The 24,891-nt window shown below is 40.6% G+C and overlaps 1 protein-coding gene and 1 long non-coding RNA gene across 9 annotated transcripts in view; one reads left to right on the top strand and one right to left on the bottom strand.

Annotated features, from left to right (window-relative positions):
- Positions 1-208: 208 nt before the first annotated feature.
- DIP2A (disco interacting protein 2 homolog A) overlaps positions 209-24,891 on the bottom strand; it is a gene marked incomplete at its 3' end in the record, with an annotated part of 122,215 nt that continues 97,532 nt past the window's right edge. For 2 of the 6 annotated variants that reach the window (XM_080400721.1, XM_080400722.1), the window contains 19 exons: positions 24,483-24,563; positions 24,160-24,287; positions 22,344-22,458; positions 20,987-21,188; positions 20,297-20,406; positions 20,078-20,158; positions 17,497-17,620; positions 16,585-16,706; positions 16,165-16,276; positions 15,831-15,940; positions 15,179-15,309; positions 13,439-13,607; positions 12,075-12,245; positions 8,813-8,874; positions 7,180-7,237; positions 6,644-6,718; positions 5,804-5,978; positions 3,074-3,197; positions 209-2,199 (listed from right to left, as the gene is read on the bottom strand). In XM_080400721.1, coding sequence (XP_080256847.1) covers positions 1,947-2,199; positions 3,074-3,197; positions 5,804-5,978; positions 6,644-6,718; positions 7,180-7,237; positions 8,813-8,874; positions 12,075-12,245; positions 13,439-13,607; positions 15,179-15,309; positions 15,831-15,940; positions 16,165-16,276; positions 16,585-16,706; positions 17,497-17,620; positions 20,078-20,158; positions 20,297-20,406; positions 20,987-21,188; positions 22,344-22,458; positions 24,160-24,287; positions 24,483-24,563 — 2,403 coding nt within the window. Of the gene's footprint in view, positions 2,200-3,073; positions 3,198-5,803; positions 5,979-6,643; positions 6,719-7,179; positions 7,238-8,812; positions 8,875-9,963; positions 9,994-12,074; positions 12,246-13,438; positions 13,608-15,178; positions 15,310-15,830; positions 15,941-16,164; positions 16,277-16,584; positions 16,707-17,496; positions 17,621-20,077; positions 20,159-20,296; positions 20,407-20,986; positions 21,189-21,338; positions 21,427-22,313; positions 22,459-24,155; positions 24,288-24,482; positions 24,564-24,891 lie in introns of those variants that run through there. The other 4 variants (XM_080400724.1, XR_013930254.1, XR_013930255.1 and 1 more) reach the window with 4 other exon arrangements.
- LOC308069039 lies at positions 2,086-18,968 on the top strand. 3 transcript variants are annotated; one of them, XR_013930256.1, is made up of 5 exons: positions 2,086-2,225; positions 2,568-2,863; positions 3,108-5,604; positions 7,055-7,138; positions 18,836-18,968. It is a non-coding gene; the product is annotated as an uncharacterized lncRNA (long non-coding RNA). The 3 variants fall into 3 exon arrangements; XR_013930257.1 differs by lacking the exon at positions 2,568-2,863 and having other exon boundaries at positions 2,103-2,225; XR_013930258.1 differs by having other exon boundaries at positions 2,194-2,863.

A 24,891-nucleotide genomic window follows, 5' to 3' on the forward strand; every position in this document is an offset into this window, starting at 1 on the left:
CGTGGGGCACTGGAAATACACACAGTGCGGGAACATCCAGGCCTTGAGGATGTGCAGTTGCTTTAATTATAAAGCAACCGGAATGAAATTGACCAGTAAAAGCTCCTCAGACATTAAACTGACCAAAAAACCGGGGAAAAGGGCGTTAAGAAAACTAAGCTTCTCCAACAGCGTCAGTTTCAACATTGAGCAAGTCAGATTTTCAAGAGCTGTTTTGAAATGTTTAATGTGCTTTTTGTTTTAGATTTACTTTACAAGGCAACTTGTCTCACTGTCATCAATATCTCAATACAAAAATCTTACAATGCTTTATTTGCTAAAAAACTACAACATTAAAATGGGGGTTAGGTAGTTCTTTCCTTTTGCCAGCTGTCTTGTTATGAGGGGCATCCCGAAGTCCACTGCAAGAGGTTGCTGTACTTAATAAGTTACACAAGTTCTGTACATAATTACAGTCATAATAGAGTATGCAGCTGTATAATACACCACAGCCAAACACAAGTAGGGCACAGAACTACTATATACGAAAGCTTTTTGTTGAAGATTTTATAGTCTATCTGACCAGGAGTCAATTTGATATCCTTGTATCGGGAGACGGACATCCATCTTTCTTAGGCACTGATCTGGGCAGAATTGCCTTGCAGAAAAACCTGGCTCTTTTGCCAAACTCATGCATTATTAAAAAAATTTCATGTAGCTCAAAGTCTTTAACAACTCTATAAAAATAATTATTTGCTAGTCTCGTGCTTGCCTTCAAATACCTGAAGTATTTGAGTAACTTCACATTCTCTTTCTGAATTAGGTTCACTGCAGTATTAGATCAGGCAGGAACTTCAAAACCTTAATTAGTCAAGTGTGACTCAACCAACTGGCTATTTCAGCTTGAACAAAAAAGCTGCCTACATACAACTCTAAAATTAAAAAAAAAAAAAAAAAAAAAAGAAGAAAGTTTGTACCACAGCATAACAAGCTAACTAACACTTTTCCATGGTGGGGAAAAAAAAAATCACTATCGTAAATTTTAGCACAGGATATTCAGGGAAAATATTGTAAGACCATGCTTTGTAAACATTTCTACGAATCATTCAGAGACTATTGGCTTTGGAATGAGTTTTCAAATACTTGGCGTTATGCAGGGCAGTAATTAACAGCTAATGCTATGAAAACAAGCAACTTTAACATGAAGTTACGACAGTAAGAGCAGTAAAGGCTCCTGCATGAAGTAGTTAAAACTGGATATTAATTTATATTTTATTATAAAGTTTATAGCATTACAGAGTCCAGCATGGCACGATGAGTAACCTTGTTACAGTTGCAGTATTTGTTTTCGCTTGGTACAAAAAAAAGCTGAACAGCAGCATAATTGTTGTTATATTGAATCTGGATTGGAATGAATTTGTTTCTTCTGAATAGGGGTAAGTCAGTGATTTAAACTAAAAATGCTGCATTTTTAAATCTCAAATATGTGCAAAATTCCTTTCAGTACAGTAGAGAATATGGTAGAGATGTGTGCAATCTTGAAAGTTACGCCTCAACCCAGATACTGCCAATGTATTGCAAACAATGACACGGAGGGTGAACTCCGAACGGTTACTCACAACTTTCAGTATTATTTCCAAAAGTCCTCCTCACAGCTGGTGTTCTCTTCCTACCCCGCCTTATGTCCTTTTATGCAGTGCATCAAGTACTGACATTCATAATTATTGTAAAAAAAACACTGGTCCATGACAGTTCCAATAAGCTTCCTTCAGGAATTCCAGTAATCTCTCCATCCTAAAACAGCTGAAATCATTACAATGGACTTATGAAAGCAGATGCAATCTGAGAGATGAAGGTCTGTGAAGATTAGTATCTCCATTTTCCTAAGGTCTTCCACAGCTTTTAAAACCACAGAAAATGAAAGGCCCTTAATTTTGGTGCTTAAGCCTTGATGTGATTTTCTGTTTTCACATGTTATAGGCAACATAAATAGGATCCAACTGGTCAGCTAAAAATCCGTCTCTCAAGTGCATTCGTTGTTTCTCACCACGGGAATTTATAGGAATAACACCAGGGTCCACAATAACTACAACACCTACTATGAGATAATGCTCTTCCAGAACCACATTTGTTACCAGCGCAACCAGGTCCAACGCTTCTTGTTCTGAGCCTTCCAACTCCACAACCACCACAAGCAAGTTGGTCCATGTAAACACAGCACTGTCAGCATGATACAAATATTAATGGTGAGAAAAAAACCAACACAACAGTCAAAAGAAGCTAGTTATCAAAGAGTCTCACTGGAAATAAATTTTGTAAGGAGTTGAACAATATAACAAATGGGAACAAGTGATATAACAATAATGTGAGAATACTCATAAATCAAGAGTCTTAAAGCTGTAACTTCTTGGGATATTCTCTGCCACTTGTTTTGTAACCGTCTGTGTACAAAATATAAGTAGGTCTTTTACATGTACACAATCATGTGTTTAAAAGTCCTTTGCACTTACAGATTAAAACAGGAACCATTAAGATTTCATGTTCAGTGTGTGCACACTTGATATTAACGTACTTGTGTAAACTTTCAGCAACTATTAAAGGAAAAGCCAAAACCTCCCAAAGCTTACCAGTAAACACTTCCACTTTGAGACTGAAGACGACCTACAGCCAAATGGCGTACATCATCCATTAGGACCAAACGAGACTAATTTAAGTTAGAAGATACCATTCAAGAAATCCTTGAGATGTGTTTACTACATCCAAGTGCATTCGTCCTGACACAATAAGGGCAGTCAACAGCACAACCTGCAAGTGCTCTGCTGCCCTGTTCATGCCCCACCCTCTCTGTGTTTCATTCAGACTTTGAAGACCAACTCTGATAAAGGTGTGGGCTTTTTTTTTTTTTTTTTTTTTTTGAGTGACAGAAAAAGGGCATTACATTTCAGTTACTCTCACTGCAGTAGTTTTCTAAGCAAAGTTTTGGTGAGTTCACTCTACAGCAAGCTCTCCATCTAGCATGCTGTTCCACAGAGCTTGATTTCTGCTGCTTTAGAAGAAATACAAGGATACAGAAAAGTAATACCGAGGCTCTTACCATTCTGCAATGCTCTTGTGTGCTCTTATTACAGAGGTCTCTATATCAATGGGATGGTACCTCATTCCTCTGAGCTCCAGTGTTTCATCCAAAGAGCCGACCACATACAGGGCATCATGCCGCTCTGCAATATAGCACAGATGTGTAAAACATCAGGTCTACAGAACCAACATGGTCATTCGTACATGCTCATTCCTGACGTTCTAAGATGTTCCTGGTGCTTCCTAGGAGAAAGAGTCTATAATACACATCAAGCTCTACCATTTGGAGAGAAAGGAATTCAGAGGTCACGTAACTCTTCTGCTTACTTACTCCAAGCAAATGAAACCAGACTAAAAAGAATTTCTGGGTCACCCAGTTCTGCCCCTTCTCTCACGTAATGTAATCTCAGTTCACAAACCCAATCAAAATCCATTGTTAAAGCATCTTTTTGTCCCACTATTCTTACCAGAGAGCTTCTCTCCTCTGATTAACAGGAATACTCTTCCAATTTCCAAATTTAACTTTCTCTTTTTCTCTTTAAAACCAGCTTATACCCACTTGTCCTCATGCCAGCAATATTCTACTCAGCTTCTTCAGTTCCCCACTAACATTAAGTTAATGCAGCTAGAACAGCTCTATCCCCTCCCTCAGCCTTAGCTTTCCTAGACCCTTTTTGAAGGACACACTCTCCACATTGCCACCTGTGGAGATTCATCCTGTAACTCTCCAGTTCAGCTTTGCTTTCTTTTGCACCTATTTTATAATCCTGCTCAATCGTGTAACTTGAGACAAAAAGCATGCTGGGAAGCTGCAGTGTATTTCATGCATACTTCCTGCGTTAATTCACCATACATAGACAGCCTCTCAAATGCTGACAAACTAAAGGATAACTGACATTGCTGTGATAAAAATCTCTATGTTACGTGATTTTTCAGAAAGCTACAAGGCACAAAAACTTGTAGTAATCTGGTGCCTTGCCATCTGCAACTTCTCTTTGTGAATGTCTACTCACAGATTCCAATTTCTGCCAAGTACCAGCTTTCTCAAGAACAGGGAGCCATTTCACTTTGAACACTGACAGAAGGACAATTCTGTCAAAGCATCTTGTGCAGAACCTTGCATTGAGCAGCAATGTGCCCTGGAGGCCAGGTAAAACCCTAGAAAATCAGAGATGAGGAAAGCAAGGAAACTTTAAGAGCACCTTGGTTAAGCATTCCTCTATCATGTTCTACCAGCTCTGAAGAGGAAGAGAACATGCAGGAAAAGCTTTTTCAGGGAGCTGGATCTACCTTACATCAGCTCTTACCGATAGCCTGAGCCCACATTCCTTTAGGAAGAGACTCAGGAGGGGCTGGCCAACGCAGCACTTCTCAGTGTACTTAAGTAGGTTGAACAGCCTGGTGCCAAGACGGGACCCTTCTGTGTTACGCTGGTAGCTGTGGGATACGGGTACCACATATCCCTGGTGAGGACTGTGTCTTTACCAGAATTCACCTTTTTCTCTCTGATGGCACTCGGACTGTGGAAGAGGGAAGTCTGCAGGATGCAGCTCTGGAGGAGATGGAATTGGGTGGGCTGCAGGGATTTCTCCAGCCGGAGCGATAGCACCCACACTTCTTGTTCTCAGGGGCCCCAGGGAGGCTGAACAGCACACCAGCACAGTGGACTCGAGGGTGACCCTCTCTTAGTGACTAGGGCCAACAGTTACTTCACACCCCGCTTCTGAACCCTGGGCTGGTATCCACTGCAACAGATAGGGTAATGCCTCAACAGAAGCCTGCGCCTTCAACACACTGCTCTCCTTGCTCACTCTACTGCCTTCACACAATGGAGGACTAAAAGTAGGAAGGACATGCACAGTGTCCCCCAAACAGATGCTTATGTTCCAGAAATGGGAACGCTGCTTTTCTGTATACTACCGTGAGTGATTATAGGAAGTGTAACACCCCCCCACACACCCCGCCCTTCATGACCCCTGACAGCAATGAGGGGGCACTGGCACTATCCTTGTAGATACCACCATTCATTTAAGTCCAATCACAGACAACTAGCAATACACATTTGCTAATGAGTTATAAGCATTCAAACTCCTTTTCTTGGTATGTTTAGAGATTCCTTTTTTCTTAAAAAAAATGCATGATAATCGAGACTTATACCTACTCCATATTCTGTCTCAACAGAAAAAGGAATAGTTTGTCTTCCATCTGCTTACACTTCTCAAATTTAGATAGCTTGGCTTAGACTGAAAAAATGAGATTAACAGTTTCTTTTCTATACTGGAAAAATTATGGAGAAGTTACTCTTCTAGACCTTTAACTTCTGAAAGGCTGAGAAATCACTGGTATCTGTGCATGTCCTAAAACTGCTGAATGACAACATTATTCGTATTCTCTAGATCAGCACTGAAATAGTGCATCCAGTCTGCAAGGGAAGAGGTTCAGAGGAAAAGTGAGCAGAAAGGCTTTAATGCTTCTGACAGATGTACTTGTATTATTTTGTCTAAGTGGAAATAAAAGGAACATGAACATGATTTCTGAATCTGCCAAAAGGTCATTATAAATTTCTCATTTTGCACTATTACTCAGTATCATTATTATCAATGAATATGTAGAGAGTAACAATTCCTGTTAGATTCAGCATTTTGATGGAAATCAGGATGAACTTGCAGGACAGGTTACTCTTTGCTAGCTCTCCTACCCCAAGGAGTTTCAAACATGTGCTTCTCTAAGTACAGTTATTTTCTCTCACCTCCACTAGCATCAGTAAGTTCTGTTCTGCGCAGAAAGCCGAGGTACCCAGTCCGAGCCCATATGGTCTGAGTGTCTCCAAAACTCAAGCGAGCAGTAAAGTGATCAGCGTGCAGTGCTTCTTCTCCATATATAGTGTAGTAACCAGTAGCATTGTGTGGACTACTCACCCATATCTAGGGGGATAAAAAAAACAAACCAAACCCAACCAAACGAAAGGGAATCATTCCCAGACAAACACAGGTTATGTTACCAGACCTGGGCAGCTTCATTTATTAATTTAAAAGATCTGTTCCACTGACAACTTTGTTGCTTCTAAAATGCCAGTAGTTTTATTAAAATAATTCATTAACTTCTGCCTCACAGAAAATGACCAGGAAAAAAAAGAGTAAGAAGGTGTTTTATATACATGTAATTGGGGTGATAAAGAGGCAACATGAACATGAATAGAGAGGCATCTGGCTTACTGGGAAGGAACACCAGTTAACCTGCAATCTTCTATTAGCTGGGCATCTTAGTATACACAAATGCAGATGTATATTAAATGAAGATTAAACCAATCAGCTAATTAATTACCTGTCCACTGATGGGAATATGTAAGATATTCACAGACTAGTGAGCTGATCACCTGGTACTGGCATGCGGTAGTTTGGCAGAGGAGGGAGGAAACCGTGCAGACATACATACAAGTACTTAAACAGTTCCAGCTCGCTGTAGAGTTCATTCACTTGCCACGTTAAGGCAACTGTGGCCATCCCACCGAGAGGCAGGCATTTATCTAACATGATTTATCTATATATTAAATCACTGCTGATGAAGTACAACAGCATCAAAGCTTTACCTCTCCTAAATGTGAATCTCCCAGAGGTCCCTTGGTTTCTGTGTGCGCTATGATGACCTTCACCCCTGGAAGAATCTTGAATAAGAAGTGAACAGAAGTTAAAAGAACTTGAATTCATCAAAAGAAAAGTTAATAATGCAGAGCCACATGGCACAGTCAACAGCCTGTGCAGTTCTTCCCTTTCTGCTCCTCTCTGCACCATAGATATTAGCTATCTCTTCCTGCCAAGTTGTTCAATCATTTAAACTCTAAGCAGCTATTTTGCAGCTTCCGAGTTGAAGTTTCACACCTTAAAAATGCCTTCCATACTTTTTGCCTTTGATTTTCTTCAGTTGCAGCAACATATCATAATGCTTCACTTCATACATCTGACTTCATTTTAACTAGCTGTTCATTTTATGCTCTCTCTAGCGCTTCTCCTAGATACACTGTGATGAATGAAGCTCGTCACACGGATTCTGTACTGAGACCCAGCTGAAGCAGCTCACCACCCAGGTAAGGGTCATGAGGAGGCAGGATTGCTCTCTGTCTCTCACCTTCCCAGACTCCATAAGGGGCAGACTGTGTGGAGAACCTCTCTCTACCAAACGCACCCTGAGAAAATAAGAGAATACATTTGTACAAGGATTTATGAGTTTATAGAAGGTAAACAGATGTGTTCCAGTATATGCAGTGTTACCCTGCCCTTAGCTGCACTGGCCAAACTGTTAACGATGCCAGCCAATTATGCTCAGTTATTCACAATGCAGTAAAACAGTTTAGAGTTTCTAGCTGTCTTCAAGACTTCCATATTTGCACGTTTGCAGAAGGAACAAGAACTGACTGTTGTAGAAGGAGACGCACAGGAGAAATGGATCCTATATATTACGTCACATTACGCTAGCCCCACACCCATAGGCTAGAACTGGCTAACACAGTGGCAGCTTTGAGTCTACGGCTGAACTTGCTTTTACCAGGAATATATACCATGAAGTCATAGCGATATATTAAACAAGGAGAAAATGACTGTAGTTTACACTGATCTGTTCAGAGGCCAAATCAGGGTCATGCAAATGATGGTGAATAGCCTGTCTTCTAACAGCTAATATTTAAGCTTGCAAAAATTAGAGATGAGTAGTCACAAAAGCTGCCAGTTAACAAGCCCCTAATTTAACATTATGAATTTTTTTTTTTTTTAAAAAAAAGCAAATGCTCCGTCTTGGTATTATGTTTCTTAAAATAAGTACAGAACTAAATACGTATATGCATGTACTCTACTAAACTTAGTCTAACCTTGGTGCAGCTGGCACTTGTATTGACCAAGTTAACTGAGAAACAAGTTAATATGAAAATTATGACTACAGAATTAAGTCTGATAGAATGGTGTATCCGCAGCAAGCTTCCAGATGACACGTGTGTACATGTGTGTGTGTTTCAATACGCTGTAGTACAGGCCTGACATCAATTTATTGGATCAGGGAAGGCTGAAGGAATTGAGTTGCTTTGGTCTAAAGGGGGTGGGGAGGGGAAGACCAAGGGAGACAGACTAATTATACTTTTTCTGCTACCTAAAGGATAGTTAGAAGATGGAGCCAGATTTCTCAGAGTTGCAAACCTTAAGGAAAAGCAGCCAGGGACGTAATATGCAGCATAAATGCCAGTAAGGAAAACTTCCACAGAGTGGGGTGTCAGTCTCAGCACATACACCGAGAGGAGGAGGATCTCCATTCTTGGAGATTTCCTGTACTGAACTGGTCCTGCCACTCAGTAACCTGATAAAGCCTTGAGGGTGGTCCTGCTTTGAGCAGGAGGTTGCATGAGGGACATCCAGAGATCCTGACCACCCAAACTGCTTCTGTGATTCTGCGACTGATCAGCCAGCTGGCAAACTCACCTTTTGCTAACAGCGTAACTAGGTAAGAAACAGCTAATGCGCCTAGATTATACAGGACTGATGAACAGACAGCAAATTAGGTGAGGGTCTAGAAAGCAACAGCTGAAAAAGTGACAGAGGTGGAGATGCCAGACCACTTGAGTGCACAGCCATCATTCCCTAGGGAGCTGTTCCCTGGATACAGTGACAGGGATTAACCGCTGCCAAGAATATTTCAGCAAACCCATGCAATGCAGCGAGGCTGAACTTTCTCCTCTACACTCATTGAATAGCTAATGATTTAACATTATCTGTACCTGTCATGTCGAAGTGCTCTCATATCTACGTAGACTGTTGTTGGATCTGGTCCTGCTGTTCCCTAAGAATAAGGAGGAAGAAACAAATTCAACAGAAGCCAGAAAATCCTGCTTTCATTCTCACAGCCACATAAACTCACAAACTCCTCTCCCTTTTTTACTGACAATTACGAAGTACTGTCCTAATCTAGCAGAAGTATAGTAAAACAGCCTGCTCTTTCTAGAGTGACTGCTGTAAAGCTTTGATGTTTTATGGAATCTGTAAATGAATGCACAAGGATGTATTCATACAGGCAAATCTTTAAGTTTTTAATATTTTAAAATTTTATTTTGGTAAGCACCTCTAAAAACTACATAGCAAGTGCAAAGCACCTGAGCATAAACCTGTGCAGGCCTAATCCCCTTCCCAAAGCCTAACTGTTCTACTTTGTATCAGTTTTGTCAACTTCAAAGGAAAAAAGATGGCAACACTTAACTAAAACATAACTCTAACCAACCCATGTCTTTTCAAGGCTCCTGCCAGTAACAGGCTAGGCAGAGGCAGAGCTGTGTTGTAGTCAGAGGCTAAACCTTCTGACCAACCCTGGTGAGAGGTTTTCCATTTCCCAACATGGGAACAAGGGATCTTTTTCTTTCCCCCAGCAGAATTTAACCTCAAGACGACTAGAAGCTACTATGAAATGCACATTTAAGCTAAAAAATTACACAAAGTTTCAATGACTATTCCCCCCCTTAGCAGTTTCTCATTTTAGAAATACTTAAAATGAGGCCGCTTTGCCATCGGCTCAAGATTGCAGTGCTGGAGAACACTAATAATGTCTTTATAACAACACTCACTTTTGTAGTGCTGCTGAGGCTCAGTGACGCTGATGGCCACACCAGATTAACGGTATGATCTTTTTCTTTAGGAATATACCATTTAGTAATTTAATCATTGCTATAACCCCCTTTCTAGCTTGTTTGAGAAAGAGGTTTTGTACTTGAGCTGCAAGTGTTCTTTGTGAGTAAAGCTGAACTTCTTTAGAAAAAAAATTATCTTGCCTGATCTGTGTCAAATGAGAACTCTCGAACGGCATACATTCATTCTATGGAGTCATACCACTGAACCAAACTGACTTTAGGACATTACAAGCACACATGCATCACTATACCTGTTCAGCCAGCTTGCCCAGCCTGTTTGGCTGACAGCGGGACCACAAACAGAAGTAACAGAGGCCATCAAAGTGTGTGAAACAGAGAGAAAGGGGAAAAAAGAAAATACAAACAAAGAGGCACTGGAAACATAAGATACACACAGTAAGACAGAAAACAAAACTTACACTGTTTTAGAGTGAAAAGAGAATTTTCATTTCAGATTACTTAAGAGCTTGGCACTTTTAAGTGGTTCATTGGGAAACATGCAAGTCCCAGTTAATAAGAAGAGGTTTAAGGCAGATCATATGTAATGCCCGTTGCCTTAACCATAAATCCCTCCTCGACCTGTAAGGATCTAGAGGCTGCCTGCACCTTCAGAAACACCTTCTTAGTAAACTAGTCCAATAAGGCTGGAAGACATTATGTATCTATTTGCATGCTAACTTGTATCAAAGACCCTTCCAGTTTGGTTATTCAGCTATATTCATTTAAATTCAATGATTTAAAAAAGTCAAAATACACGCATCACTTTGGAAGAATGGCAGAAGGGGGTTAAAAAAAAATACCTAAAAAAGGGCTCAAGAATGGAGAACAGAGATGAAAAAGGTATAAAATGAAGGGGAAGCTCAGCTGCCCAGCAGCCCTGCACTCTTCACAGTTTTCTTGGAGCACTTTTCACACTGCCATTTAACATTCTGCAGAAAAACTGTTTCCCCCCAACTCCTTTGTGTAGTCTGAACAGCAAATATCCAAAACTGGCTTTTAAAATTCTTATTTAGACAGGCAATTTGGAAAGTTTTTGTTTCACACGTGGCATCTGAAATGTTTTGTTCAATGAATTTAAAAATCTTGATTTACAGTCATCTTAATTTTATCTATATCCTTCCTATTTTTCCATCTACCGATTCATAAAATTTCTTTGGCTGCATTTCTTTATAACCATTTATCTAGGGATGTTAAAAACCTTTTATCCTTTAACATGTGTGAAGAAGCTATAGAAACTACAGAAAAAATTATGAATGGCAACATATTTAAGAAGTTCATGGTCTAAACCATCTCTCTTGTAGGAAATAGAGAACAGTAAAATACATTCTGAGAAGGAAAAATGCTTTCCTTCATCTGGTGGGCACCGGGGGTCGGGGGAAGTTATACAGAAGTACAGTAGCAATCTTCATAGAACCATATTTTTTTTAAGTGTAATTCATACCAATAAAATAGGAAATAAAATTTACAATTACACACATACTTAATACATGTGCCATCTGTGAAATTCCCCACATACAATGCTACATGTTGCCACATCTGAAACTTGAGCAGTTTGATCATCCAAAACCCAGGGTGCTTTGCCATTTCCTAGACCATGCTTAGTACCTGATTTTCAGGTAAGTTGTGCAACAACTTTTTTTTCTCCTAACTAGAGAAGAAACATCTCATTAAGAAAAGTTAAGATTTTATCTGGTTAAATTACACATACAACACTATCGTCAACTGAATACTAAACTATCAAAGGCAGGTCTGGACCACAGCATGTCATTATCTCCAGTCTGTGAAGTAGGGCAGTGTACTTTATGGGCATATTCTCCACCTCACAGCTTCCAATTTTATACCTTTAATTGGGGGGGGGTTGGATCCAACTCTCACATGAGGCGAGACAAACATACTTGCATGTTGATAATGCTAATTTGAGCTCTTGAAAAGTAAAAAAGCCTGTCAGCCTTGTCAGTTTCCCTGGGTTTTATCTGAGGAACTCTGTCTTCCATTTAATTCCACATATACACAAGTTATTTTTAAACAGGCAAAATACGAATCCCACAAAAGCTGAAATAGCACGGCTGACTTTTTTTATCAGCAGGAAGCTGTATATTTAATTTAATACTGCTCATCAACAGTAGGAAGAAAGCAAGTTTCTTAATACTGATTGCCTGTATTAGAAAGGCAAATCAATTGGTCAGTTAATACAGAAAAGTGAAGTTATCGTAATCCCTATCTTCAAGGCTTATTCAACTTGGGTGATGAAACCAGCAAGCAACAGAGCTCTAGTTCATTTAAAAAAATTACATTAAGCTGAACATGGTTTCCAAAAAAGCTCCCAGAGATTCTGTATATGGAATGAGCAGTTTAATCTCACCTGTAAGCAAATTGCTACGTTGACCCTGCACCCAAACGTAGTGCTCACTGCACGAGCAGAGAGGCCCAGGTCTTTGAATAACTTTGAAAAAGACTGTGTTAATGTAATCCTTGGTCTCTCTTCTGCCACCACCATGCATGTTCGCACACAGGACAGGTTAACTCCTTTCATCTGAGAGGCGGGATGAAGAAAACAATAACAATTTAAATTTGAGTCAACAATTTTAGAAATAAGCCATTTTAATTTGTGGAACAGATGGACTTCAAAAACACCAGAATAACTGACATGAGCTGGTTGAACAATATAGAGACGATAGACTGCACTCAGTTTGGCTCCATCCATCCAGGACAACCCTCCAAAATTGTGCCAAGAAGCTTTATGGCAGCATTTGACACACAAGATGCAAACTACTTGCATCATGTAACTGCAACACAGTCACTCATCATTTTGAACTGAAAAAAACCCCACAAAATGTCATTGTGTCACAGGAGTGGGCTGACAGGAGACCCGCTTGCTCCCAGTGCTGCGCAGTTCAGATGCGAGCAGAGCACTGGAGACGTTAATAGCTCTCATCAGCATGAATGTGAACCTGCAGCAACTGGCTGCGGGCCAGGACTCCTTTCAGCGAGGTCCAGGAGAACAGAGGGACAGAGCTTTTTGTCTATGCTGAGAATAAGCACAACGTGGCAGCTTTCTTGTCTGCAACAAGCTGCCAGACATTCCCAGGGGAAGTCCTGAGCAGCTTAGTTACTCCAGCCATGGGAACTCTCCTACCATTGAGACAGAGGCGCCTCTTCAAGTTTCAGTTAAGAGATCTCCCTCAAAAATAAACTGATGTATTAGCGTGTTAATTGCTGCTGTTAGGAAGATTACATCCATTTTAGAACTCAATACTTTTGGTGTCAAGTGATCTGAAAGCAGGTGAGACTTGCCAGCTTTTGGGGGGCGTTTTTTTGGGTGAGACATTTTTTGGGGTTGGGGTTTGGTGGGGCTTTGGTTTTTTTCGTTTTTGTGTGGGTTTTGTCTCTTTGTTTGGGTTGGTTTGTTTGCGGGGGTTTTTTTTGTCTCAGACAAGAAAAAGTTGATAGGCTTGCTACGGATTTTGCCCCCAAATCTCAGAAATATCCAGCAGCACAGAGGTGGCACAAATAAGTAGAGTGGAAAACATCAGACTTCTTTTTAGCCCCACCAGAAACATGAGAGCTGAAACTTCCAGCAATCTCAACATTTCCCAAAAAGCAAGTCATAATGAAAAGCTTTCACAGAAACACAAAAGGACCCATCTTCTGCAAGCCAGAATGCAGTTTTTCTAGAAAGATACATGTATTTATACATCAGTGTGTTGGCAAATTAAGTCTGCTCACCCGCAGTATATCAGTCTGTGTTCCAAGCCCTTTGGTGCACATCTCCATCACGGAGTAAGAGCAGAACGTGACACGCACTTTATACTGACTTACAGCAGACAACCACAGAGACACATTGCTCTCCAGTTCCAGAGGAGGGACTAGAATAGACTGATGACCCGAATATACACTAGGGAGAGGAAGAAAAAGAAACATGAAAACTTCAAGCCAGTGTAAAAATCTCCAAAGTTACATGAAGTTAAAATGAAGCAAATACAGGAAAACTGTAAGCCTGGTATCTATCTGAACTGCAGCTTCTTGGCAGAGAGCAAATATCTCTTTGTTAGCCAAGAACCACAGGTTTGAGTTATGCCACAGTCTTTAATGAGAGTATATGTGTGTTGCCCTCAGTAAATTGTGTTGAACTGTAGACAAATACTGAATACCTTGAGTAGACAGAACTTCCAACACTAAAATGTTAACATTTGAGACATCATTCCGATTACAGATCACCGTTGGTAACTGAGCTTATTTTTGTGAGTCATTCTAGGGAAAATACACCTTTTGCTTTGAGTGACGTGAGTCTTTAACACCTACACTGCACCACTGAAGTTTCTTGTGCAATTTTCTAGCCTTTGCCATAGGTGTCTGTTTTTAAACAATGTTTATGTGAAATTCTTAACCTGGATACCAGTTAACATGAGTGGACAGAAAGTCAAATTCAGAATCACACCACCTTTTCACTTTTTTTTAAATATTATATACTCATTTCAAGACACTGTATGTCATGACCATGCAGTCTTAAATTACCAAATGTTTTTTTAGATCAGTTACTATCAACAAAATCAGTGACACAACCCTCCATAAAACCAGGCTTAGATAAACCAATGCATCTTGAAAAAAATAACAATATCCCTAATTGCTTTCAACAGGTAGCGTAACAGGCTTGCCAGTTCTCCTGACTAGAGTTAATGTGTTTCTGTTATGGGCAATGTGAGGAGGAGTTTGGTTGGTTTTTTTCCTTTTAAAATATTCTATAAAATAGAAAAAGAGTTACTCTGTAATAAAAGTCTTTCAAACTAAAACTAAGTTTAACGCAGATGAAACACAACAGACCTTGTATTAACTCTTCTACAGAAAGCATGACACATTTAAATCCCTTCCCTAAAAATATTCTTTTAAATCCATTTAGATTTTAATTCTTCCATCACTGAGGTTCCTTCTCCCTCCACCCTCCCTCACTTTATTGATGATATAAATCATCAGATGTTATCAAAGTTAAAAGTTTTGCTTTCCTTCAGTACACTTCCTTTCCACTTGGGGAAAATTTTGCAGCTTTGCAAGATGTGCTGCACTGTAGTAGCCATCTGATTGAATCAATTCACATCTTACTTATTTTAAGAAACATTCAGTTGCTTCCTTTAGTAGTATTTCTTAGTACATGCCAATTTTGCAGTTAATACCTTACGGGTCTTCTAAAAAGATATGGTATAATCTCAAAAGATTTTAAAAGGAATCTGTAAAATAGACAGTGAAGTCTTTTTTTTTTTTCTTGGATTTGGCATCTAATTAATTCCATTTGCAAAACCCAAGTTACTCAAGTAACTAACTTAAATGAATTTTGTTACCACAAAAGGTATTTTATGAAATACCTATAAAAAGGTTAATTTGGGTTTATCTACGGTTTCATCCACAACTGCTCCCCTGGATTCTAGAGAAGGCTGGGAACACGTGGGAAAGCCTATGACTCAAATGACATACCTGCACAAGCACCACAGTGCAAACCCCAAGCCACAATAAGGGTCGAGGCAGATGGCAATCTGGCGCGAAGGGTACAGCTCACACTGTAGCTTTATAGAGCGACATAAGGCACTTGTAGCTGCATGTGACATCTGTAAAAGAAAACCAGGTGCCCTCAGGGACTACTTTGTTTTTTAAAAAAAAAGGGTATCATGTAATAATTGATAGGAATGTTTTATCGTAGAAGGCATGGCAACACGTAATGGTTTGAGTTTTTTTAAGCACCTTTAATAAAACAGGAAAAGGCAAACAAGCCCAAAATTTAACAGGTACTTTTCAAGCTAGTGGCAAATGACATCTGTCATGACATCAAATGGTGCCAAATGACATCTGACGTCTCTATAATTAATCGCAAAAGAAAACATTAATGAACTTTACAACATACGCTCTCCATTTAGACCCCTCAAGTGATTGCTCCCATAAGGCCAGTAAGACTGAATGCTTCCAAAAAGCACAAGAAATTTTTATGTCATGCAAACTTAAAAATAAGCTTTCTGAACACTAAGATGGTTTGTTTACATTTCTGTATTTCTTCTCTAGCAGGAGGAATAAATGTGGAATATACCTATATATAAGGAGATAAAGTATAGTAATATCTTTCTTGTTACTCTACCTTTACTCCTGCTAATATACCAGTAGTAGACACGCTGAAGTCCAAGTATGCCAACGTATCTGGAGATGTAGGTCTGAAAATACTAGCCAGCTTCTTTTTAGGCATATCATCTATTTAAGAAGAGAAAAATATCATATTATTGTTTTGGAAAAACAGCACAGGTCAAAAAATGTATCTTTACAGCATTAACTCCAGGTGCTTTTGATAGTTTCTGGACAGCTGTTTCGATGCAAAGCAAGATACATCCATTCAATTAGGCGGTTTTGGTATAATAAAATAAATAAATCAGCCTTCAGACTATTTGAATTTTGGATAATAGGCAAACATCCCATACCTGTATCCAAAATAGTGGGCCATGTTTTAATATCTACAGCTGTTGCAGCTTCCTTGGACTTCAGCAGTTTCATTATCGCTTGCGTGGTCAGTATACATGCAGACTTACTGACCTGTAAAAGACACAGCATTAAAAACATTTATAAATAACTAGTGAAAGAATGCTCAAGTGATCACACATCCATCCAGATGAGATAAACAGTAAGCTGAACAGATGAAGAAAAAAACATTGGAAACATCACAATAGAAAGAACATTTTAAACAAGTTTCTGAAAAAAAGTATTAATTGACTCAGCCACAGCATACTGATTTTTTTTTTTTTACCCCTAGTTTATTTTACATCGACTGTGGCAAAGCAATTTATCAGGCTGCATCAACCATCTTACACCCACCAAAAGCATTAGCAATGTCTTATACGTACCTCCACAATCATTTTGACAGTGGGCAGAGTGGTAGCAAGATTCTGTGGATGAGGTGGGCGAACAGTGATAGGTATACAGCCAGCATATAAGCAGCCATAGAAAGTTGCTATTAAGTCTACTCCTGTAAAGGATATTTGTGAAATTAAAGCCATTTTTATCAGAACAAAAGGCCAAACTCATTCACCAAAGCCAAAACACACACTGATTTATTTTATTAGGATGTAAGGACTTGTCAAAAATGTCTCTTCAAATCAACAGGCTGTTCTTGGCCATGCCCAATTCTATAAGGTTAAGAAACTTTGCATTTGAAGGTTAGCAAAAATTATTCTTTTTTTTAATTAACTTGCAAACTTTAAATTTGTGGGGATATATTTTCATGGACAAAAATAACAAAACAAGGTATTGTAGGTTATGAAGATGACAACTCAGACTCTTTTAAAAAGCATACATTTGCTTTTCACCATTATGACTCTGAAATACACCATCACCCAACTTTCATGAGGTACATTTGTAAATACACACTAGTAATGCAAGTCTGGGGTTCACATTTGACTTCTGGAGACAGCCTTTCAGGAAAGGAAGGGTGTTTGTGCACTGACATCCCTCACCTAGCTTCCCAAGGTTACTTAGGCAGTTTTATTCCATTCTTGAGGCTGAAAATTGAGAATCTTTCATGTGGTTTAAATCAACCTACTTTTGCACAACTGCCCAGACATCTGGAGCAGTCAGATGAAATGTTTGCTACATGTAGTTTGCCACTTAGGACAAGCAACTTAATAATAAAAAACCCAAAAAGGACGTCTCTTTGAAATACCAAGTCACTGCCATATACCATGATATTAAACGGATGTTTGAACACCCTTAGTTCCTTTCTTGTGATGTCTGACCGATTCTGCTGTCTGTTGCCTTACCTGGAGGATAAACTAGGGCCACGTGGTCACCAACATTCAGTCGCCCTTTCTCCATTAGTGCGACTGCCACTCTCTCTGCTCGCTTGTGCAACTGTATGCATGATGCAGTGCTAGCTACGGTGCCCTGCACAGAAGAGAAGCAACATTAGACAACTTTATTCAAACTGTTCTCCGCAAAGTACATGCTGCAGGTGCAATACTGCATTGTCCTTATTTTAACAGTGCAGCACACTTAAAGACTCTGTCTTGGTGTTTCAGAAGCCATGCTGCTGGTACCATGAACTTCTAGGATGCTAGAGAATTTTATACATATTATTGTGAATGTCAGAGAGCAAAGCAGCTTCTAAACGTATTTGGTATCACAAAACGAGTATCTTACAAATATTTGAAATTTCACCGTCCAAGGGAGAAAACACAGTAGCAGTAGCAAGAACACAAATGTTTTAGCAGCAAGCTGAGCACTGCATCAGCTCTACCATGCACAGCCAAACCTCTACATACTTTTGCAATCAGCAGTCTTTAGAAGTGCAAAGGGAACTCTGCTATGTCTTTAGTACAGATACTCTTTCAAAGGGTCAGAGAGGCAACCTGAGCTCTGCTTGTTATGCACTGTTACTTCTGCTTCAGTGCGTCTACTGAAAGTGTATTTCCCACAACTATGCATCTGGGAGGTCTTCACATGGAAGCAGCTGTATCTTAGGATTGCTTAGGCAGTTGCAAAGTCATGAGGATACCAAAAACCTTAGATGTGAAGACAGAAAACACACTTTGCTATCCAGCCTAGGAAGTGACGCCTTAGCCTTAATTAAGCCCGTGAGGTTGGGATGTACCCTTTTTTCCAAGACTACAATCTGATACAGGAAAAACTGGTGGGACAACCACCTCAGAGGGAAATACACAGAGACTGAATCAAGCCTCCCACTATACAGATAAGGATTATCACAGCAAATGTCTGCAATACAAGCATCTGCTTTCAAGTCCAAGGCAAGCTGCCACATGTAATCCTCAGCCCAAGCGCACAGCTCTCTGATGCAAGGTCTAGTTGATGCAGGACGGCACTGGCACTGCTCAGTTTTACTAAGGAAATTGTTGTTAAAGCCTGGGAGCTAAAATCATGCAAAATCAGAACAGTAAATACGGTGGATTGTTGATACAGGAACAGCAGCAGTTCAAGGACTTGGGAGAAAAATCTAGACATGAAAAGGTGTAAAAGAGATTCTCATGGAGACCTGTGAACACTAATGTTTAGCATTGTAGCTCGTTAGTCCCCTGCTATTTTAAGATGTGTTTACCAACAGGTAGTTTCTTTGTGCCTAATTTTTGTGTTTCCTTTTTGCAGAGTCTCCTTGTGAAGGGTACAGGTGGCCTGAACCGGTGACCAAGAAAGGGCCTTCTTCGTACTAGAAAACTTCCCTCAAAAGCCATTTTACTCTGAGAGTAAAATAAACCAATTCTGCGGCTTTTAACAATAACCATATCAAAGCAGTTTCTTTCGCTAAAGCAGAGGCTCATGACAAAAGTCAGAACTTCAAACCACATCCTATACCATCCCGCCTGTCTGAATGAGCCCCCCAAAGGCCAAGCCTTCACTTCCCAGGGACTGCTGCTGGACCACATTCCCTGTCTCACATGTCTGCAGTACAGCACAGCACAAGGCAGACCAGTTAGTCACTGGGCTGTTATTGTTGCTGGAAGCTACCAAGTACAGGCTCAAAAAAACAATTGACCAACTCTGCCTCCTGAAAAGAAAGAAGGGGAATAAAAAAAAAGTGCCAGAACAGCAGTAGAAGTATCTAAAATATTTGAGTTTTCTGAAACATGCACAGCAGTAGTGCTCCTCAGGCCCACGGAGGCTGAAATACTGAGGAACATAGAAAAGTGCACATTTTTTCACACCCCTGTACAAAGTGTTGGATGTACCAGACACATAAATGCTCCAAAACTACTGAAAGTCACATGCAGAGCGGCTTATGAGCAAAAATGATGCATTTACTGAGAAACGTGACTGTTGCCTTGTTGTATGTCATAAAGGCTCAGACAGCCCCTGAATAATCAAGAATATAGAGCCTGTAAGTATGTAGAGCCTGTGCTCCGAAACTGAAGCGTTTGCTTGTTCATGTTGGAGTGACTAAGTGCTATCCTTTCTGGGGGCAGAGCCTGGCCAAGGACAAGGTATCAGTGTTTCCTGAAGGGTGGGCAGTGCTCCTGAACCATATGGCTCCAAAGGTGTCCCAAGGGTTCTCTACTTAGGCTCGAGATCTTCCAATTGAAAGGTCCTGCAGCTCGAACTTCCAGTTACACTTGTGCTCAGGGACAAAGACAGAGTAGTGGCTTCCATTAATATGACAAAAGTTGTGTTCCAGCAGGAAATGCAACTACTGCAATGTTTTAAGCTAGGCAGAATACATACTGAAATTCCAGATGTGGAAAAGTTCTGCTGCTTGTTAACGAGCAATTTTTGTCTGCTTCATCAAAGTAACCTGAAGCGTTTTAGGAAAAGACTTCTAGCTGGAATTTTCTTAGAATCCAAACGATGTTTTGCTGATCTCAATCTCCAAGTATGACCTAAAGTGCATCTCACCTTGGAATTCAACAGAAGGAAGAGGGGATGATCTGGAGTTGTCTGGGCTCGCCACTGGAGAACATCCGCTAAATACAGGAACTGAAACAGAAAAAAAGGAGACACTCAGATTCACTCAAAATGCAGCATGCTTAGTTTCAGCAGAATACCATAAGTGGTTTTCTCTCATTTTGAATTAGCCAATTCAAATATTTAACAATACCAGGACAGCAGTGTTACCTTTCTTGCCTGGTCGTTATCCTCCAACTGGGTAACATCTCTCCCTGAGGCTTGTGCAATTCTCTTTCCAGCAACAAGGTTTCCTACTATCATTGAAGCAGGACCAACATCTGCATTTTGAAAAACACAGTGCAAAATGAGGAAAAGTAATATAAGGAACATGTAATAATCTAGAATTCAGCCTGCACATTACTATAAATGCCGTATGTAACACAGATCTGAAAAGATGAAAAGCTAAAACCAAGGATCACATTGCACAGAAAAAGAGAGAAGAGGCTAGTATGGTACACTAAATATCCGCCCATTATCAGCAGAGCACATTAAAAATCAGTCTACACTGATTCAGCAGATTGAGGTCTGCCTGGACTTCAGTTTTATTGTTTTACATTTAGAGTGAGTTACTGGCCTTTGCAAGGTGGTCAGTACAGGAACAATTGACAACACAGCTACAGAAGCATGAAATGGGTACATGCTGTACGTCCTTGCATTTACCTGGGATTTGAGGCATAAGACAACGCCCTCCCTGGGCTCTGGGCTGCTCTGACATCACCACTAGCTCTGCCAAGTTAGGCAGCTTAAAGCCACCCAACATGCACAGCCCTGAGCTGCCACACTGCCCCTGGATCATATTCCACACACACCCTTGGAGACAGACGCGCAGAGCTAAGGAACGCGCTCCGGTTTACTCACCTGGTTGTTTCTGTCGCGGCTTAGGCAGGTTAGTAACACAAGTATGTGGACACATCAAGACATTACAAGGGTGCAGAGCACCTTCTAGAAAGCGCTGCTTGGTTTCCGAAATATGAATTCCTCCAAGTGGAGCCTTTGGCAAAGTGTTGGCTGGCACCAAGGCAAGACAGTAGACGCCCACTTGGTGAATGCTATCAATTGCCTTGACAGAAAGAAAGAAAAAAACCCCAAAACATTCCACATTATCAACTGGGATGTAGCTAGAGCAAGAATTTGAATTCAGTCATTTAGTAACATTAAAATTTTTACTTGCACTACAATTTGCAAATAAAGGGTCCAATTCTGCACTCACTGAACTCATAGAAGCTGTGCCATGACTTCAATGGGAGCAGGAGCAGACCCAGGACTTTGCTTGTGCACTCTTATCAAGGGGATGCCACCTGCACATCAGGGATTAGGAAAGTCTCTTAAAAGTGGGCAAAAAGTGCAGAGATTTTAAAAAGCCAAAATTATACCACAGCAAATTTAGCACGTATGGCACAATCACAGAAGCGCAGTAGAACATAAAACCACAAAAATAGAGGGAAACATCTTGCTGTCTAAAACTTAAGTGTCTATTTTAGCTATGACACTTCTAAAAAGAGAAATATGTGTTTTCTCCCATGAAAAACAGCCTTTCTATTACCTGATATTCCCTCTGAAAAGATTATAAAGCTGAAAGTAGATAGCAACCATTATTGCACAACTGCTTTACTGTTAAGAGGAATCTTTCCTTAAGTTGTTCTCTCTAGCTTTCCCTTCAGTTGTCCCTTCACCAGTCTTCTTCCATAATTGCTCTCACTCTTTACCTTCTTTAGAACTGCTCGATTAATTCCAAAATCCTCAAATGCAAATCTGCCAGATTTCCCCTCCCCCCTGCCCCCTCCCCCAGAACAGCAATAAAGTAATCAAGGTAGAGTTTTTAACCTTACTGTTGGAGATCTAGAATAGGGATGTTAGTGATATAAAAAGATTTCAGGGTCTGTTTTAGATACTTGGCACTAAGAATACCCTTAAACATTTTCAGACTTAACTCTCCCAGCCAGTATGAAATCAGCAGAGATGTGCAGAATTAAACCAAAAACTATCGTCCTTAGAACTAGTAGTATGAAGTTAAAAAACATTCCGAAAGGAAATCCTACTTTTTACAAAATTCTGTTAACTACTGACCCTGAAATACATTCTGAAGTCAGCTTATTACAACTTTATGTAGTAACACTGATAGGTTTTTCTTATGGAAAAAAAAATATGCTCTAATATTCTCATTTCATACATCAGCCTTATTCACCTGAAAAGAGAGAAAGGACAGACTGACTACCTGTAGAACCCTGCTCATCCACTGAAAACTATCCTCCTCTGATGCATCAGGGCGCTGCTCTGCCACAAGCACTATTCGATCATCATGCAAAACGGTCACAGAAAACACTGCTATCCTAAAACGCAAAGGACAGAAGAATGATAGGATGCAACATATGATGAACATAGCATGGCTTATTATAATGTGGAAAGGACTGCAACCTTTAGTGGTACCGTTTCAACAAACACAAGCATTATTCATGCCAGATCATCGCAAAATCACAGACAAATTTATAACAAAATAGGTTCATTATTGTAACTTCTTTCTGTTGGGTGTCAAATTTGCAGTCACCAATGTAGCATGTGTTTAACACAGGCAGGTTCCATACGTGCAGGGGCTGTGCAAACCTTGCTCATGTAACCATCATGCACGCTAAACTCATTGCACCTACATATGAAGTCCCCTCTGAAAGACAACCACTATGCCAAATTACTGACCAGCACGTCTGTAGTGCTCGCACTGAAAAATACTTACTCTCACTTGTGACTTAAATTAGTTTTAGGCTTGCATCTTCTAAGGTAAAATGTTAATAATGTCTCAACCAGGTATGTGCCGTTATTTTTATGATACATGAATTGCACAAGTGATGCAAAACTGAGAAAAGCTTGACTTTCATAGAATCACAGAATGGCTGGGGTCAGAAGGGACCTTTAAAGGTCACCCAGTCTAACCCCCCTGCAGTGAGCAGGGACATCTTCAACTAGAACAGGTTGCTCCAAGCTCCATCCAGCCTGGCCTTGAATGTTTCCAGGGATGGGGCGTCTACCACTTTTCTGGGCAACCGGTGCCAATGTTTCACCACACTCACTGTAAAAAAATTCTTCTTTATGAATTTACCCTCTTTTAGTTTAAAACCATTACACCTTGTCCTATTGCAATGGGCCCTATTAAAAAGTCTGCCCCCATCTTTTTTATAATGCCCCTTTAGGTGTTGAAGGGCCTCTAGAAGGTCCCCTCAGAGCCTTCTCCAGGCTGAACACCCCCAGCTCCCTCAGCCTTTCTTCACAGAAGAGGTGTTCCATTGCTGCCCTGACCCAGCTGCAGGACCCTGCACTTCGCCTTGCTGAACCTCATAAGGTTCACATGGGCCCACTTCTGGAGCTGAATTCCCTCTGGATGGCATGCTGTCCCTCAGGTGTGTCACCCACACCACTCAGCTTGGTGTCATCTGTAAACCTGCTGAGGGTGCACTCGATCCTACCGTGTCATTGGTGAAGATAGTAAACAGTACAGGTCCCAGTACGGGCCCCTGAGGGACACCACTCATCACTGATGTCCATCTGGACGTTGAGCCATTGACCAGCGAGGAGCAGTAAGGTTGGTCATACAACAAACACTGTCCTTGAAAGTCTTTCAGCAGCCTCAATGCTCCTCGTCTGTTCTTCAAAACGTGCTGCAAAGTTCTGCCCTTGGCCACCCTGCATGAAAGGCTCAGGTGGACAAAGGGGAGTTGTGTTTTACATTTGGCATACAAGCGTCATGTGACTGTCTTCAGAGCAGCTCTGAAAGGTTTAAACTGACACTCCAAGATCTGTGTTTATACTACGTGAAAGGGAATGTGAATATTACGTATGCAGACGGTGTCTGCCAAGTTCACAGGGACAGCCAAGCTCTCACCTGGCATATCACAGCCTAGTGCCACCCTTCCTACAAAATACACGTGTAACAATTCACATGCAGAGCTTCTATGTACACTGTGTTACTTGTTGATCATTTCCAGGTGAAAAAATGAGTTAAAAAGTCTCATCAGTAGCGGTGACATTTTTAACATACTCACCTTCCCCGATAGACAAACTTCATGGGTTCGACTGCCAGCGCGGTGGCTACCACATCATCTGCATTGTGCCTGCGGCCACTCACTGTCATTAGGCCATCCAATTTTCCTACCACAAACACCAAATAGTCCTGTAAAGAAGACAGATTATAAATAGAGGGGGGTAGCTCCAGACTCCTGGCGATACATGCCTGACTAAAACCAACAATATTCTCAAGATCTGTATGAGGTCACTGCCCTGACACAAAGTTCTGCTGAATTCAGGGGCACCACTTAGATTTGGGATCAGGACAAAACCGAGCCCCGGATGGTTCATTCACACTTACAGGACCCACAAAGCCAAGCAATCCTGTTCTTGTAAAGGGCTGGTCTGAAACAGGAACGCCGGCTGCCGTCACTGGAATGGCCTGAAAAACAAATATTCAGACACTCACAGTACTGATAAGAAAAGTGAAGTTAAAATGCTTTCTGCAGCTCTACACTCAGTTGAAAAATTAACTGATACAACAGTGAGTATCACGTGAAGTATGTACAACAGTTTTTGAATAATGAAGAACACACCAGCTCTTAACTCTCTGGTAGCTTGCTTTCTTCCTTTTCTCAGCTACTTAGCCTTCATAACAAGAGTTCACACTGCTTTTTAAAACAGGTTTTCCAGTATGGACTCTTATAGCACATACTCTGTTGTTACTACTAACATCCCCCATGAGATCTCTATCCAGGCACCTTGCTTCA

This window comes from Falco punctatus (assembly GCF_963210335.1).
Source record: "Falco punctatus genome assembly, chromosome: 8".
Lineage (NCBI taxonomy): Eukaryota > Metazoa > Chordata > Aves > Falconiformes > Falconidae > Falco > Falco punctatus.